At 31.9% G+C, this 17329-nt stretch overlaps 2 protein-coding genes across 4 annotated transcripts in view; one reads left to right on the plus strand and one right to left on the minus strand.

Annotated features, from left to right (window-relative positions):
- Positions 1-2587, minus strand: part of LOC127729143 (trichohyalin-like) — a 119825-nt gene extending 117238 nt beyond the window's left edge. The window contains exon 1 of one of the 2 annotated variants that reach the window (XM_052236821.1): positions 198-309. Coding sequence is in view for 1 of the 2 variants with exons in the window: in XM_052236803.1 (XP_052092763.1) it covers positions 198-669 (472 nt within the window). In the remaining variant the exon portion in view is untranslated. Of the gene's footprint in view, positions 1-197 lie in introns of both variants that reach the window. The other variant, XM_052236803.1, reaches the window with a different exon arrangement.
- LOC127729310 (uncharacterized) overlaps positions 1-17113 on the plus strand; it is a 66625-nt gene extending 49512 nt beyond the window's left edge. The window contains exons 2-3 of one of the 2 annotated variants that reach the window (XM_052237060.1): positions 15516-15627; positions 16718-17113. In XM_052237060.1, coding sequence (XP_052093020.1) covers positions 15516-15627; positions 16718-16949 — 344 coding nt within the window. In that variant the 3' untranslated portion in view covers positions 16950-17113. The remainder of the gene's footprint in view (positions 1-15515; positions 15628-16717) is intronic. The other variant, XM_052237071.1, reaches the window with a different exon arrangement.
- Positions 17114-17329: the final 216 nt, after the last annotated feature.

Below are 17329 nucleotides of genomic sequence, written 5' to 3' on the forward strand. Positions count from 1 at the left end.
TAGACATAAATACGAGATAAATGATTTCGACTTAAGATAATGCTGATTTCAATAATGCTGAACAAAACGAAAAACGAGTTTTTATTTTTGAGAAACCTATTTCGTCTCAATTTTCGAAATGATAAAAGAATCGCAAACATTTCTGAATTACAGTAGCTCTGAATAAAACTGAAAAATTAATAGAAGTTACTTTTTACCTTTATCGTTAACACCAACATATACCGTTCCCTTTTCTCTGTTGTTCACAATGCCGCAAGCATAATTTGCAAGACACCTTTTCTGTCCCGTTCTCAAAAAGTTTTCTTCAATATTACCACCGCCTTCTTTAAATTCTCTATGTCTCGTTTCGTCGCCAAGATATTCTTCATATACATATACAGTTGAAGGTCTTTTACTTTGTATCCTTTTAGCAGATATCTTTTTGTAAGGTGTCGCTATTTGTGTGAATTTGAATCCAGTATTATTTATACTGTCGTTGATTTCCCGTACTTCATCGATTGATTGTAAATATATTATTGCGGATTTTGTTTCACCACATTCTTCTATTTCCAAGTTATCCACTGATATGTTTACATTTAATTTCTTTAATACATCCTGAATTGCTTGTTTTAGAATGGTATCATTTTCCCTTTTTAAGTTGTTAACTTCTATCACAAATTCTGTCGACATATTCTAGTGAGTTGTAAATGCATTGATAAGAAATGTGTTGGTAATTATGTATTTGACGTTGCTATGTGACATTCGATACATATCTCTTTTCTAAAAATGGTTACCATTCAAGGAAGTAAAATACCTTTTTGAGTTGCTCCATTCTTTAATATTTTTTGAAATTTTAACTGAATTAGAAATATACCTGTAGCTAATTTATTAAACTAAATATAGTAAACTATGAGTTTGATAGAATGCAAAAAAAATTCCAGAACTTATGTCTGAATAAGTTATCAAATGTATATAAATAGAAACATTGGTGATAGTATATTGAGTTTTTTAAAATAGGCAAGGACTATATTTATATATATATTATAATTCAACAATTTCATGAAACCATATAAAATTATCAAAGGAAAATGTATTGCTGTTGTTCGTCATGGTTGCTGGAACGTCTATGATGACGAACTGGGGTGATAATGCAGATGACCGCAAACATGAAATAAAATTTAGAAGTACACAAGTAAATCGGCGGTATTTCGGATTTTTATGAAATAAAAACTGAAAATGAATATCAAAAATCATTCATGTTGCATTATACTTCCAGTTAAAATCAATTAAAATTTGATAGGTCTATAATAACGGATATTGTACGTAAAAAGCGACCATACAACGTTTTTTTCACCTCAATTTATGTAGTATTGGAGTATAAACGAAAAAATGATACTTTACAAAATTCTTACTTTCCCAAAATGAAGCATATAGTGTGATGTGTAAAAATTTTAATAAAAATAATAGTTCACTGAGTTTCTTTTCAAGCTACAAGTGGTGAAAAAATAACACATTTTGTATGAATTATACAAAGAAATGATAGAACTCTTAAACAAAATATGACAAGATAGCTCTTATTAAATGCTTTCAGAGTATCAAAAGCAAAAATGGGGACACTGTCTTTTTCTTCCTACTATAACATGAAATAGAAATATTTGCTATGTGGTTTCCATTATAAATTATACAATTCTGAATTACCTCCCCTTATACGCTAAGTTTAAATCAATTTGAAATCAAACAAAAATATACCACTTTTAAAAATATATAGGCTATTATAAGATAACATTACACACATATGTTTATTCAAATGTAAATTTTAACTAGTAAAGTGCATTCCTGTGTCGGCTTTGCTGAGTTAATTGCATATCTAAACCTATTAATATGTTCTTCCATTTTACAATCCAAGATGGCGAAAGACTCCATTACCACCTAAAATTGAGATTTCCTGAAATTCTATCCACAGAGTTTTGTCGGCTGAAATTAAATTCTATCAATGTGAACATTGCCGTCTTCCATTTTCCGGAGGTAGGGGGAGGGGTGAGGAATTGTGATAACTACAAAATATTTATATACTTTTGTGGAATATGTTAAGTAATTATTACATGAATATTCAACTCCTTCAATTGGTTATTGCTTTATAGCAGACATGACATTTATTGGTGAAATGTTACATAAAACACTTCATCCAATATAGTAAATACAAATCTTGATAATTACATTTGAGGGCTCAGATATCCACCTCAGTGAGAAATTGCCTTTGCCAAATGCCATTGGCTGATACCATATCAAACTTCGTATCCATACTAGTTGTTGAATGCGATATCTTTATCTCTGGAAAGTCTATACATGAAAATGAACCTCCACGATAATTACGTTAATGTGTTTATACGTATTTGCGCGGTAAAGACGCATAACAAATTATAATTGTTCCTTTGTATCTTACAATCGGATATTCGCTCTTTATTCGCTTGCAGTGGACCCCCAACATGGGCTCCTAAATAAGGATGAAAAGCAAGAATTATCATTTAACTGCACGTTCTGCACGAAATGATGCTCTATCAATCGCATTTATCTCGTTGAAATTGGAACACCACATACTAGCATATAAAATTCGGTCTGCTTCATATCTACACAATAATTGCATCATGAAATTGACATTGAGGGTTGGCTATGAGCTAAACTTGAGCCACTAAGGGCATAAAGTCAATCAAAAAGCGAACCTTTCCATTCCATTTCATTCTAACATTCTAGCAGCTCCTGCATATGTATCCCCTAGTTGATATTCCAGGACTTGTGCTTCTTAAAATGATTTCTTTGATAGAGGATTGATGCGTAAAAGGTAGCTATGGTTAACTTGGTTAACTTGCCGTCGCCTCTTCGAAGGTCAATATGATTTGGATGATAGTTATGGAATATCTCTGTTATAGATTACCATGATACGTTCCATTTGTACAGAATGTGGCGGCGTTAAACTAGTTTGAAGGCGTGCCAACCCTCCCCTAACCTGGGACAGTGGTGTTACAGTACAACATAAAGACAAACTATAAAAATCAGTTGAAAAGGGCTTAACTCGTCAGATCGATCCAAAGCAGAAAAACATCTAACAAAAGCACAGAGTGGACGTGGCAGGAAGTTTGTTACTACCGCAGGTTTTTGATAAGATATGTGTTGCTCTTTCTTAATTTTCAGTGTAGTGTGTTGATTTCTTTGATTGCTTTTCTGTCTGTTTTTGTCTGAAGAAAATCTAAAGGATCTAAAGGATGCTATTAAGTAAATGTATAATACTTTTCCCTTTTCAACTCAAAGGACAAAAGAAACAAACTCATTATATGCATTTCAATCTAGTCAAACTCAGATTCCTGGCAAAGTAGGCATTAGAGTACTATTTTGTGTTAAACTTTCAGCTCACTGATCTTCTTCGAAAAAGGGACATACACGGTTCTGGCAGTATTTTTTCTTTTAATTGTTTTCCATTCAACCTTGTCCGGGCCAAGACTTTGCATCTTTTGACATTGAGACATGATATTTTCTCCCGAAGGTATAGCTCCAAAAGATGTCGCAATTATGGATTACAATATCTGCAAAATTTGTAATGAGACTGTTAAATTATCTGTTTTATGACCCAGGGGGTAGGCATTTTTCTCTGTTTTTTGCCACTCAAATTTGCTAAATTATTCTGCTGTTTTTGTGAATATGGAATATTTAGAACATATTTAGGATAGAACACACTATTGTTAGTTGTCTGGAGGTAATTTTGTATTTCTAGCTTGTATTATTTTATGTCGCGGTCACAAAAAAGCACATTCAGGTGTTACGGCTTACTTTTGGGTTATCGACAAGACAAAAACACCCCAAAAACAATATTCATGAAGGATATATGAGTTTCAATGACTGCGAAGAGTAAATATAAGCAATTCTAAACAATTTAAATTACAAATATGCATCTATTATGAATTTATTTTGCATTCAGGGCTTTAAGTAAACTATGCATACTGTAAACTGTAATTTCTGCTGAGTCATCATCGTTAAGGCGAAGGATTTTCTCAATCTTCATGAAATATTTATAAAACTTTATATTTAATTGATTTCATTTAAATCTCTGAGATAAACCAGATTTGGTGAAATTCTATATGTTCTCTTTTTTCACCCAAAATAGGTTGCAATTCTGTAAATATTGCAATGCAATTTCCCATAGAAACTCCTTTGCGGCTAAAACTGTGCCTCTTTTACTATGAAGATTCGTAAAAAATTATATCCTAAAACGGAAAGTTTATATGCACTACTATTTTACTCAAAGGTCAAAATGTAGGGCTGTGCGGCATATTTTCACCCAATATAGGTTGCAATTCTGTAAATATTGACAATGCAATTTCCCATAGAAACTCCCTTTGCGGCTAAAATTGTGCCACTTTTACTATGAAGTTTCGTAAAAAATTATATCCTAGAACGGAAAGTTTATATGCACTACTATTTTACTCAAAGGTCAAAATATAGGGCTGTGCGGCATATTTTCAACATTTATATGCCCTGAACTTCGAAGAGTTTAAACTTATACTAAAATTCTGTACTACCCCTACCTTCACTGTTGGTTTTCCTCATAATTAAATTTTCGGGGCTTCCATGTGTTTCTATACTGGTAACATTTCCAAGTTATGTCTCTATGAGATGAAACAGAGATCATATCTGGGAACCAGTACGTAAACAAAACAAACTATCTATGAATATTATATATCTCCCAAAAGAGACGTGGCTTGTGAAACAGATGTATTTACAAAGTGCAACATATAGAATTCTTTCTAAAAGTTCCCTAACGTCACTTGTTCCCGGTTATATATACTGGACAAATGCATACTCTGATTCTGATTTATCTTGTTCTCTAAATTGTCTGATTATCGAATATTCCTTTTCCAATTTTTTACAGTTGACTATCTTCTTTGCGTGTTTATATATGGTTAGAATTTGAAATTGAATATAAAAATTGGTTTATATTTTAAATGAATACGTATCAGGAAATTATTGGCTCTTCTAAAATAGAGAAATCGGTATCTCGTTCTCTATTACATAACCATATTTATTTTAAATGTTTAGATATAGCCAATTTTTAGAAAAATATCGTTATCTTCTTCGTTCATCAATTCAAACATTTATATTCTGTAGGGTGTTGTGCAAGGGGTGTTGATTCGCATATGTACTAAGTATTCTAAAGGGGATTTCATTGACATCATCTAATATATTTTAACGTTCAATATCAAATAACTTTTTATTCATTAATAAAAAAAAATACCTATGGTTACACAAAGTTTTTCAAACCTACGTTTTAGATATACATCTTTGTTTTTGAATCAATAAAATCCATCGAACTGTGTTATACTCTAATTTAAAATGGGTTTAGTTAAGGAAATAACTTTAAAGATTAAGTGTGTTACATGTACCTAATAAACATTCTTTTCTATAGATATAAGAAGATGTGGTATGAGTGCCAATGAGACAACTCTCCATCCAAGTCAAAATTTATAAAAGTAAACCATTATAGGTCAAAGTACGGTCTTCAACACGGAGCCTTGGCTCACACCGAACAGCAAGCTATAAAGGGCCCCAAAAATTACAGGTGTAAAACCATTCAAACGGGAAAACCAACGGTCTAATCTATATAAAAAACGAGAAACGAGAAACACTTATGAACCACATCAACAAACGACAACTACTGAACATCAGATTCCTGACTTAGGACAGGTGCAAACAATTGTAGCGGGTTTAAACGTTTTAATGGTACCAAACCTTCACTCTTAACTGAAACAATATACCTTTATTACAATTGCAAAGGAAATATATATGTTACAATTTCTGAAAACACACAATCTATTAATAGCTATTACTTTTCAAATTGGATTTTAAATTACGTCTTTTATTTTTACTTTCACATTCAAAATTGTCGAATTGTAGGACTTATGTATCTGTTGTAGTATCTATATTATAGATATTTATTGTGCTAATTATTTTACTGATAATGAGTCCTATTTTAGAACTAAATTTATCTAATCTTATCCTGCTGTTTAGAATAAATATTATACAAGGCCACGTCAAATTAATACCTCGTTCGTCGGATTCCCCGCGTGTTGTGAAAGGTCGACCAGAAAAAAGTACTTTGTTTAAACCCGCGTCCAGTACGGAACCGCGCGCGTCCGTCTCTAAATTTATGAAACAAAAGTTTTAATCAGTTGTGCGTTTGAAAATACACCATATCTGTATCTGTATTTTCTATCTTCTGCCAATCCAGGAACACCTCCACAATAGGAGTAAATGGCAACTATCCACCAATATATCAAAACGGTCCACACAGTAAAATTATTTACAGTTCTATCACCAATCCATCACCAATAAGATAAATTGTCAAGGTTTATTTACACTAAAATGTTTTATCTGCTATAAAATCTAAATGTCAACTAAGCAGAATGTCTCTTATCTACTTTAAAAACTCAGAATCGCGGGGATTTTGAAATAGTTAAGATAATTTATATACTTTTAAAATAATTTATATATAAGTATAATTTAAGGGAAACTGGACAGTACCGAGATGCGATCAGTCCCTATCAAGGAATGTTATTTAACAGTACTTGGCTTCTTTGTTAGGTCAAGTAGTTGGTATCTTCTCGCATGTAGCTTAAAGCACAAGCTTCTACACAATGGTTCTAGTTCGGTATCAATGTCTGATATGAGAGCTTCAGAATTCAGCTGTGTGCAGTAAAAATATGGGTTGACTATAATTGTTGAAATATCAAATGTGGCGTCTACTTTATTGTCTTGCAAACAGCATACTACCAATGCTTATATCTAAAATGAGTGGTTTTCGTATGCACTGTAGTTCTTCGCATATCAACAGGAAATGATTCATAGTTTCTTCATTCTTTTTGCACATCAAGCAGGTACCATCTGGTGTAGTTTTGTTGCACACAGCTCTTTTCGCCTGTAGAATGTATGTTCCAGTTAGGATTTTAATCGGACTGGTATTCTAGATATGTCTCTTATATTGATTGATAAGGTTCTTGCTATTGGGTGACATTTGCCTATAGTATATATAATCCTCCAAGTTATTTTAAAGATGTGAAAATTGTAGTTTCTTGTTTAATCCGGTTTGACCAATAGTTACAGACTTTCTGCTTCACTAAATTTTTCCATTGCATTTTGGACATATTTGTATCGAAAAGTTAGTTTTCTCAATTGAATTGTTTTACATTTGTGATTTCGGGGCCTTTTATAGCTGACTATGCGGTATGGGCTTTGCTCATTGCTGAATGCCGTACGGTGACCTATAGCTGTTAATGTCTGTGTCATGTGGTCTCTTGTGGAGAGTTGTTTCATTGGCGATCATACCACATCTTCTTTTTTATATGTACGGATCACCAATTTCATATTTCAAGAATATGGCTTTGATAGCAATAAACCAACTGTTACTTTTAATGCATTTAATTCCTAATTGTCTTTCTGCAATTTTACATTCAGTGGAGGTGTATCCAGCTCTGCATATACTTCCAAATAAGATAAGTGCCTTTTTGTGTATGACTGCTTCAGCGTGTAGTAAGCCAGATATTACGTAAATTGCTGGATCAGCTACATTGACGGGTAAAGAGAGGATCTGCTTGATTATTCTTTTATACTGTTTTGATATTAATTCTAGATATGTTCCAGCAGGCAGTAAAATTTCTAAACCATAAAACATAATTGGACATATAAATGTTTGTAGCATACTTATTGCGGACACTGGGTATAGACCATTTTCTCCATATAATCCTGTATGCATCAGACTATACAATGATCTTCTGGCTTTCTTAAGATTTTCTTCTATAGTACTTCCATCTGAGTCAGTAGTATCTCTTTGTATACCAATGTGAGATGTTTTGGTCACAATAGGCATAGATTTGTTGTACATTGACCAAGTATCTTCTGCAAATGTTTCTTTGTTATTGGTTTTAACTGGTAAAATAACATTTTTTTCTGGTTAGAGCAGATATCCTTCACGTTGGCTGTAGTCATATGCCATATTTATTAGGACTTGTACGTCAAATGGGTTATTTCCCACTATTGCTATGTCGTCTGCACAGGTGGGGGGACAGCAACTTATCGAACCGATCTTTTCACCAAGTTTAGATTCTACGAAATCGTTCAAAAGCTGTTTTACACAAACTTTGTACAAATCAGCACTTAACGTTCCTCCTTGTCTTACGCCTTATTCAATGTTGAATGCATCAGATATATTTCCTTTCCATTTAACTTTAGAAGTAGCATCTCTATACAGGTTATCAATCTTTAAAATGCACTGTTCTGAAATACCCAAATGATATAGTTTTCTGATTAGGTTTGTATGTCGAACTACATCGAAAGCAGATTTTGCGTCTAGCATTCCGTATATTGGTGGTTTGTTTAAATCCTTACTTTCTCTTTTGAATTCCTCCATGATTAGAGATGCTATAAGTGGAGCAGTGTTTTCAGTAAAACTACGCTGGAGAGGGTTTTGATCTTCCAATATGTTGGGATTTATCCTTAATCTAAGTATGGTTTCTATTATTTTTGATAATGAAGGAGTAATGGTAGTGCCTCTATAATTTTTGAATTCGAAATGTCTCCTTTATTTTTAAAGATTGGTGTAAGAGTACCAGTTTTCAAGTTGTTTGAAATATAACAAGGCTGAAATGATGCATTGATGACTTGAATCAATGTACTATCAAGTTTTTCCCCTCCGAATAGAAGGCATTCTGCGGTAATATCAAAAATGTCAGCCGACTTGTTTCTATTTAAATTATGTAGGGCTTTTTCGAACTCAACTGTACTTTTTCATGCTTGTAGGCAGCTAAACATATTTGAATAATTTGAAGATATCCAGAGTCGACCAGTTCAAAATAATCTTGATCAAAGTTCATAGGATCTGATTCTTTTGCTAAGTTGGCGAAATGGGTCTTCCAACCTTCTAGAATATTGTTGTCACCTTTCAGACTAGATTCACCTACTTGAAGTTCATCAATGAATCGATTTAATTTCCCTCTTTGTTTTTTATGAGCTGATAGAAGAGTTTACTATCCATTGTTCTTGCATCAATGAGTTTTTGTCTCTCTGTTATCCGAAGTTTTGCATTTTCGGCTCTGCAGAGTTTTCTAAGGTCATAAGTTGTTTTCTTTTATTTTAAAAGTTGAGGATTTGAAGGAATTTCTGGACTGCCGTTGATTTTCCATTCGCAAAAAGCGTTTTTCTTTGCCTTTAGGGAGCTACCATATGATTTTTACGGGGGGCGGGCTAGGATGAAAAATTTTGTCCTGCATTTTTTTTAGTTGTAATCTCTGTCCTGCATTTTTATTTTTCATTCTATTCAGTCCTGCCTTTTTTTTTATTAGTTTATCCTGACTTTTTTTACATAAATTGTCATCCTGCCTTTTTTTTTGCCAAGTTGCTCATCCTGCCTTTTTTTTTTTACTCAAAACTCCTGTCCTGCCTTTTTTTCAAATTAATATCGCCAAATTTAGTATGATAAGCATTCTTAACGTAAGACATGAGTGGACTATTTGTAGTTACAGTGGTAACGCAGGCAAACACATCAGTAGAATATGAGTTGAGCAATTCTTTTACTGATTTGTTGGAAGTGCTCCGTGCAAGATCACAAACGTTCATAACTTATTAACGTGATGATGATAACCTAAAACAAATAATATCCCCTTCTGCAATGGCATAGACGGTGAAGCCAATTTACCATCTGATTGACTGGGAAAAAAACATCGAGGACAACCAAGAGCATGGATTATGTTCAACATTTCCTGAGACTGCAAACAAAACCAGAAAAATTTAAATCCTGCTTCATACCAAACACAAAGATTGGAACCTACTACCACCGGATATTTTCACCAGGATTCAAAAGCAGAAGAACCAGCTAAAACTTTCAGTGATATTGTAAGGGGATTCTCACTTAAGTGAGTTACTTGACTCACACGAAGTGTAGTAATATCCTTCAATGATTCACCGTATACAAGTCAAGATCAAATGACAAAGCAACGACGCCACCAAATTGAAAGATTTAAATTATGACAATATAACATGCAGAAGAATAAAAGAGAATCACAAATCTGATGGTACATGAATTGAAATGGCACTGCAAATGAAACTATTTTTTTTATCTATTTTAGAATAAAGTTTTTTCCTTGATTTTTTTTAATCTTTTATTTATATTTACTAGTATCATTACAAAGTTATATTTAAAAAATGAGAATGGAAATGGGGAATGTGTCAAAGAGACAGCAACCCAATAAAATAGCAGAAAACAGCCTTATGCCACCAATGGGTCTTCAGCACAATAAGAAAATCCCGCACTCAGAGGCTGGCTTCAGCTGACAATTATGTATACTAGTTAAAAGTATGAAATTTGACAAGAATGTTTATGTGGTAATTGAATTTAACACATTAATCCATCTTTACAATTTAGAAAATCTTCTAAAAATAAGAATTTGTATGATTGTCAATGATACAACCTTCCCCCAGAGACCAACTTTGTTGAGGTTTGCAACTAGTTAACGGTATGGCCTTCAGCACAGAGCAATATCCACATGCATAGAAAAATAAATGTGATCGTCATTAAATTGTACAGGAAAGTAATGACTTCGGTGGAATGTATTGAAATGTTCCTTTTGTTTAGTTAGTATATAGCATCTGACTGGTTCATTTGAATGGTATAAATTGGTGTGGTTTTTCAAGGACAGACCTTTATTAATTGTCAGCTTGTTGTATAAACAAATATTTATGGTTGTATATACAAGCTTTATACGTGCATTTATGCTTTGCATACATTAATTTAAAACAACATAAAATGCATCAATTATAACTTACATTAAACATGGATGCATGCCTGTTCAAATTTAAAGCTGTTGCATTTTTTCATGTTCAACAGGATCATATTTATTTGATCAGACTACACAAAATTGTAAGTTTTGCTACAAGTTAACCATTTTATACTTGGAGATGTTGTGAAAATATTAAACTGGGTGTCAGAGAACAAATTCAGTAGCACAGTAGGGTAATATAAGATATGAGATATATTAAATATCAAGCACCAAAACTAGGTAAATTTCTAATCGCTCGCTTGCTTAAAATTCTTTTCATAGATTTTTTTTTTAAATATTTCAAAAAATAATATCGCTCGCTTGTAAAAAAATTCTTTCGCCTGCCAAAAATCTAATTTCGGAAAAAAAAACCAAATGAAAAAATTTCGCTCTCTCGCTACCCTTATTTTTGTATTACTTAAAAACTTTCTTATATATTTGCCATTGTCGCAGATAATTTAAACTATATTCCATCTTCAAAAAATACAATCCAAAACCGTATCATGGTTCACAAGAAAAATTCCTACTCTAATTCTGATTTATCTTGTCCTATAAATTGCCTGATTATTGAATATTCTTTATCGTCGGTTTTATTCTCCAGTTCTTTTTTTTTTCCTAATTTAAGGCATTACTTATCTCAAGTGTTTGAATATTGATCAGACTACACAAAATTGTAAGTTTTGCTACAAGTTAACCATTTTATACTTGGAGATGTTGAGAAAATATTAAACTGGGTGTCAGAGAACAAATTCAGAAGCACAGTAGGGTAATATAAGAACTAGGATATGAGATATATTAAATATCAAGCACCAAAACTATGTAAATTTCTAATCGCTCGCTTGCTTAAAATTCTTTTCATAGATTTTTTTTTTAAATATTTCAAAAAATAATATCGCTCGCTTGTAAAAATATTCTTTTGCCTGCCAAAAATCAAATTTCGGAAAAAGAAACCAAATGAAAAAATTTCGCTCTCTCGCTACCCTTTTTCAAAGGAAAGTGTCCGAAGAACTAGAAAAACTTTTTTTTTTATTAGTTATTGTCTTTAAACTTGCTTTCATTAACTGCGAGTACTCTTAGATCGGAACTTTTGTCTTTATGTTAGTTTTTTTTGTGGTTTTGGCCAATTTAATGAGTCTAGTCATTTCCAACTGATTTTGACAGTTTATTCTCTGTTTGTGTTGTTACACCTGTGTCCCAGGTTAGGGAAGATTAAGCGCTCACAAATATGTTTAACCTTACCACATTATAAATATGTCTGTCCCAAGTCATATCTGATTTTCCTTTATTGTCATCAATGTCCCAAGTTACTTGAATAAATGACGATGATTAATTCCCTAAACACTTATGTAATTAATACTGTAAATATGTATGTTTGTGTATGCTCATAAGTAGCATGCATTTTCCACTGTAGTTCTACTATTTTAAATACAGTTGTTAATATATATGATGAATACCTTGTACATGTTATATGGAGAGAGCTTGTATAGACTGTACCTGTTGCTTAATCCTTTATGAATAAATTATGTTTAAAATCAAACAAAATAATAGAACCGTTGGCTTTAAGTTTGAATAGCTTCATATTGTGTCATGTCTGAACTTATACTGCTAAATACTCTGGTGGGTATGTGTCTCATTGACAGTCATACCACATCTCTTTATTTTTGTATTAATTAAAAACTTTCTTATATATTTGCCATTGTCGCAGATAATTTAAACTATATTCCATCTTCAAAAAATACAATCCAAAACCGTATCATGGTTCACAAGAAAAATTCATACTCTAATTCTGATTTATCTTGTCCTATAAATTGCCTGATTATTGAATATTCTTTATCGTCGGTTTTATTCTCCAGTTGTTTTTTTTTTTTTTCCTAATTTAAGGCATTACTTATCTCAAGTGTTTGAATATTGATCAGACTACACAAAATTGTAAGTTTTGCTACAAGTTAACCATTTTATACTTGGAGATGTTGAGAAATATTAAACTGGGTGTCAGAGAACAAATTCAGAAGCACAGTAGGGTAATATAAGAACTAGGATATGAGATATATTAAATATCAAGCACCAAAACTATGTAAATTTCTAATCGCTCGCTTGCTTAAAATTCTTTTCATAGATTTTTTTTTAAATATTTCAAAAAATAATATCGCTCGCTTGTAAAAAAATTCTTTCGCCTGCCAAAAATCAAATTTCGGAAAAAAAACCAAATGAAAAAATTTCGCTCTCTCGCTACCCTTTTTCAAAGGAAAGAGTCCGAAGAACTAGAAAAACTATTTTTTTTTATTAGTTATTGTCTTTAAACTTGCTTTCATTAACTGCGAGTACTCTTAGATCGGAACTTTTGTCTTTATGTTAGTTTTTTTTGTGGTTTTGGCCAATTTAATGAGTCTAGTCATTTCCAACTGATTTTGACAGTTTATTCTCTGTTTGTGTTGTTACACCTGTGTCCCAGGTTAGGGAAGATTAAGCGCTCACAAATATGTTTAACCTTACCACATTATAAATATGTCTGTCCCAAGTCATATCTGATTTTCCTTTATTGTCATCAATGTCCCAAGTTACTTGAATAAATGACGATGATTAATTCCCTAAACACTTATGTAATTAATACTGTAAATATGTATGTTTGTGTATGCTCATAAGTAGCATGCATTTTCCACTGTAGTTCTACTATTTTAAATACAGTTGTTAATATATATGATGAATACCTTGTACATGTTATATGGAGAGAGCTTGTATAGACTGTGCCTGTTGCTTAATCCTTTATGAATAAATTATGTTTAAAATCAAACAAAATAATAGAACCGTTGGCTTTAAGTTTGAATAGCTTCATATTGTGTCATGTCTGAACTTATACTGCTAAATACTCTGGTGGGTATGTGTCTCATTGACAGTCATACCACATCTCTATATTTTTGTATTAATTAAAAACTTTCTTATATATTTGCCATTGTCGCAGATAATTTAAACTATATTCCATCTTCAAAAAATACAATCCAAAACCGTATCATGGTTCACAAGAAAAATTCATACTCTAATTCTGATTTATCTTGTCCTATAAATTGCCTGATTATTGAATATTCTTTATCGTCGGTTTTATTCTCCAGTTGTTTTTTTTTTTTTCCTAATTTAAGGCATTACTTATCTCAAGTGTTTGAATATTGTCAATTTCAAAAATGTGTTATCTTTTTGTTTCATCAATTCAAATATTTGTATTTTGTAGGGTGTTAATTCGCATATGTATCCTAAAAGGGATTTTATTGACATCATTTACTATATTTTCACACTCAGGCAATATCAGAGATAAAAAAATAAGAAATTATGGTTACACAATTTTTTTCAACCGTACGTTTTAGATATACATATTCGTTTGTGGATCATTAAAATCCATCAAACTGTGCTATTCTCTAATTCAATATATATTAAGTTAAGGAAATAACTTTAGAGATTAAGTGTGTTACATGTATTTCGTGGACATTCTTTTCTAGACCTTTATTACAATGAAAAAGGAAAAATATATGTTACAATTTCAGAAAACACAGAATCTATTAATAGTTATTACTTTTCAAATTGTATTTTGAATTAACGTCTTTTATTTTTACTTTCACAATCAAACATGTCGAAGTGTCGGATTTATTTATCTGGTGCTCATAGTACAGGAAAAACAACCATACTGAAAGATTTAAAGCCTCACTTGAACGTGCAATTCGAAGAAGAAATCGCGAGACGTGTGATTAGGAAATTCAGTTGGAAACGTGATGATTTTTTACCCAAAACACAACCTGAAAATTTCCTTAAATTGAACGAGGAAATTCTCCGCCGACAAATACTGATCGATGGGGAAAACAGCAGTATGTCTAAAGGAATTTTAATATCTTAATATTTATATACTATCAATTGATGGAGTTAAATGTTTAAATTGAAAATTAAAAATGTAAGAAGATCCGTGTGTCAGTGTGTCTGGAATTCATAATTCCTTTTAACAAATAAAATCAACTGACGACCAAATGTTACCTTTTTAACAAGTATTCTCCATTTTTAATCAAACGTGGCAAGTATAAATTCTCAGTGGGAGTGTTTTATTTTAGTGTTTTGTTTTAAATACACGGTAAGTGGGCGTTATTTATTTGAAATACACGGTTCGTTGAAGAGTTACGTTCCTTTATAAAATCAATCAAAAATAAAAAGATATTTTTCTCAACTAAACATACATTGTAAACAGACATAATTATAATTTTTCATGCTTATAGACAAAAACATGTCTAAGGGACGCTGACTTTTTCTCTCTGTAAATAATTTAAAGTTCCGTTTAATGTTGTGTTAAAACTGTGTTATCATGGTTTACAGCGGCGTTTAAATTCCCCATATTAAGATAGTCGGTAGGATAAATTCGGAACTAATAAGATATATATATACGGGGTCAGTAAATTGAATTCCATATGGGCCTCGAGCTTCACAAAAACTTACAGGTAACATTAGTTTAGTTTTGGCATAGTAAATATTTGTTTATTTGTTCTCTAAAATTTTGCTTGTTCAATGTGAAGTTAAAATGATTTAGAAAAAAATGTTCAGTTGAAATATCAAACGGTTTGACAGCAATATTCCCAAGATACATTATGTATATAACTGAATTTCAAACCAACGCATAAATCCAAATATACTAGTATTACCTCTTTTCAGACTTTATTGCTGATCGCTGTATAGACCCTTTAATTTACGTGCAAATATACATTGGAGATGATGCATTGAGAAAACTTCGTGAACTACGCGGAGTATTGGAATGGACAGACAGGTATGTGTATTTTTTTTAATACTTGATCAGTTACGGTATCCATTTCTTAACTTGTTGAAAGTTAACTTAACTTATACCTTAATGTCCATACAGAACTAATATCCAGAAAACAAAACGAAAACAGTTAAACAAGCTTTGGAAGTATGAACTTAATTAGCAGAAAGCAGGTGTTGGTAACATGTTTCATACTGTTTTCTGTAAGTCAAACGCTCTATGCATTCAGTAAGTGTTTGACTATGGCAGACTTTAGTAACTGCTTCAGGTTTTCTTTTATTCTTCTAGATATTTGTGTTCTTAGCTCTTTCTGTCTGTATTTGGATTCGTGATGAGAAGATAGGGATTAATTTACATAACCACTTTATTTGCACTAAAATAACAATAAATTACTTTTAAGGTAAAGTTACAGCTTTGAGTGTTTTGGGGTATTGTTTGTTAAAGAACAAATATATAGTCTACTTTTTGTATCATAGCTATACTTTTAAGATTAATTGGTTGATGCTTGCCTGCTTAACTAATTGTAAAAGATGAAACACATTCTTCTGGGTCAATCAGTTGGTTTATATTTAATAACAGATATGTAGTCTTTTCAACAACATTTTCTGAGATAACATGTCTAAACGATTTCGTATCTGTAGCCTAGGAAGAGAGTAAAATGGATAAGGTAGTACTGTGCATATAGCAATCTTTCAGAACAACGCATTCACAAGTTAAGATAGATATGTGATGGCGATATTGAGGAGCTAATACCCATTTCACTGTAAAATTAACAAAGCTGTACCTTTTCCACAGTTGTGGTAGGGATTTGGTTTGGATCGTTTTACGTTTTGATGTAACTAGAATGCTTTTTTGGTTGACTTCTCAAGCTTCGGTATCAGGTGTTTACATTAGATTGTAAATAATACAAGTGCAATTAAGCAAACCGTATTAGAAATTGAATTTCGTACTAGAGCTGTGAAATTTTAATTAATTAATTGCTGTAAATTCGTCTTTTATAACTAAATTCTGATTAGCGCCGAAATCACTTATTCAATAAACAGAATGTATGTCAATTGCTAGAAATTAGATTTAGTGATTTTTTTTATAATTCCAGGTTAAAAACAGCTTTAATATTTGTAATCAAACCCCAAAAGGAATGTATTGTGGACGATGGAGTTCGACTTTCTCCGAAACTGGAAGAACTTGATGTCTTCCACAACAGTATACTTCGGCAATACAAACTCCTAGGAATTCCTGTCTGTGAAATTACAGATCTTGATAGACAAAAAAGAAAAGCGTTCATACTAGAAAAAATACAACAAAGATTTCCTGGTGTTCTAATTTAATTCGAACATTCAGGTTAACATTATAACATGATTGTCCAGGAAAAATAAAGCATGCATGGCATGTCTTCTGTATAACATACATGTATTATTAACTTGTGTATGTTATCTCTTAAATATATACTGCATATAAATGTTTAAATATATCTAGACAAGATCTTCCCCATTGCAAGTCTTCTTTTATGTGGTGACCCTTTAAAACAATACAGAAACCTATATGATTACCATGCAAAAAACACGTTTCTTGATGACCTTTACCAGATACACTCGACCAAAAGTTTAGATGGCCAAAATTTTAAAACCCTAGAAAGCACAGAAACTGATAAGACTCTGCTAAAGGTCAATTAAAGTAACTGAACAACAGAAAATTAAACATAATTAAA

This window comes from Mytilus californianus, unplaced genomic scaffold (assembly GCF_021869535.1).
Source record: "Mytilus californianus isolate M0D057914Y unplaced genomic scaffold, xbMytCali1.0.p SCAF_1, whole genome shotgun sequence".
Taxonomy (NCBI): Eukaryota; Metazoa; Mollusca; class Bivalvia; order Mytilida; family Mytilidae; genus Mytilus; species Mytilus californianus.